The 1,447-nt window shown below is 36.9% G+C and overlaps 1 protein-coding gene across 1 annotated transcript in view; it reads left to right on the forward strand.

Moving 5' to 3' along the window:
• Positions 1 to 459: 459 nt before the first annotated feature.
• Positions 460 to 1,447, forward strand: part of wdr7 (WD repeat domain 7) — a gene marked incomplete at its 5' end in the record, with an annotated part of 83,834 nt that continues 82,846 nt past the window's right edge. The window contains 1 exon segment of the mRNA XM_014026613.1: positions 460 to 693. Within this exon segment, the coding sequence (XP_013882067.1) occupies positions 460 to 693 (234 nt within the window).

Here is a 1,447-nt window from a genome sequence, read left to right on the forward strand (position 1 = left end):
TATTTATTCTTCTAATATTTGAATCTTTTTAAATTCATACAAAACCTTTAAATTTTATATAAATTTATTATCAATGTAGTTTTTACACCTTTTTTAGTTTTATCTCAGCTTTTCAAAGTAAAACTGCAGTTTAGAGTCAGAAAACCTGCAGAATTTGTGTTGAAATATTATGGGTGTAATGTGCCTGTCTGCCTATAGAGGGCAGTATTTCCTCACCAAACCAACCCACAGACCTGAACCAGACTAAACCCAGACTAAAGATGAGGTGCACATATTTAGCAGGACATGAAACAGACCAATGTTTTTAGTATTTTCAGTATTTGTATCTGATCAGCTGTAATCACAGTAAACCTGATAGGAAATAGTAAAATACGGAGTTTTATGAATTGTGTTAAATATAAAAAATAAAATGTTCTTCCTCTAGCTAATGTATGTACTTTTTAAAATATTTTTCCCCAGGGTAACCTACCAAAGTACTCCCACAATGCCCTGGTGGTGCAGGCGATGAAGACCAACCTGACGGACCCCGACATGCACGTGCTGTTCTTCGACGTGGAGGCGCTGATCATCCAGCTTCTGACGGAGGAGGCACAAAGACCTAACCCCATGCTGGTGTCCCCCGAGACCCTGCAGAAGAGCCAGGCAGGGGCCGACAAGGGGGGCTCCTTCCTGGCCAACAAAATCTTCAAACAGGTTTGTATCAATACGTATTACAGCCTGGTATGTACCTAGTACAAACCTGGTACTTTGTGGTATTTAGAGAACTTATAGGTTACCTACTTACCTGTGAGTACCTACAGAGTACCTATAGTTTATCTACAAAGTACTTACTTACCTACTAGTACCTACAGAGTACCTATAGTTTATCTACAAAGTACTTACTTACCTACTAGTACCTACAGAGTACCTATAGTTTATCTACAAAGTACCTACTTACTTTTGAGTATCTACAGAGTACCTATAGTTTATCTACAAAGTACCTACTTACCTGTGAGTATCTACAGAGTACCTATAGTTTATCTACAAAGTACTTACTTACCTACTAGTACCTACAGAGTACCTATAGTTTATCTACAAAGTACTTACTTACCTACTAGTACCTACAGAGTACCTATAGTTTATCTACAAAGTACCTACTTACTTTTGAGTACCTACAGAGTACCTATAGTTTATCTACAAAGTACCTATTTACCTGTGAGTACCTACAGAGTAACTATAGTTTATCTATAAAGTACCTACTTACCTGTGAGTACCTACAGAGTACCTATAGTTCCTACAGAGTACCTATACTTTATGTATAAAGTACTTACTTACCTACTAGTACCTACAGAGTACCTATAGTTTATCTACAAAGTACTTACTTACCTACTAGTACCTACAGAGTACCTATAGTTTATCTACAAAGTACCTACTTACTTTTGAGTACCTACAGAGTACCTATACTTTA

Source organism: Austrofundulus limnaeus, unplaced genomic scaffold (assembly GCF_001266775.1).
Source record: "Austrofundulus limnaeus strain Quisiro unplaced genomic scaffold, Austrofundulus_limnaeus-1.0 Scaffold572, whole genome shotgun sequence".
Taxonomy (NCBI): Eukaryota; Metazoa; Chordata; class Actinopteri; order Cyprinodontiformes; family Rivulidae; genus Austrofundulus; species Austrofundulus limnaeus.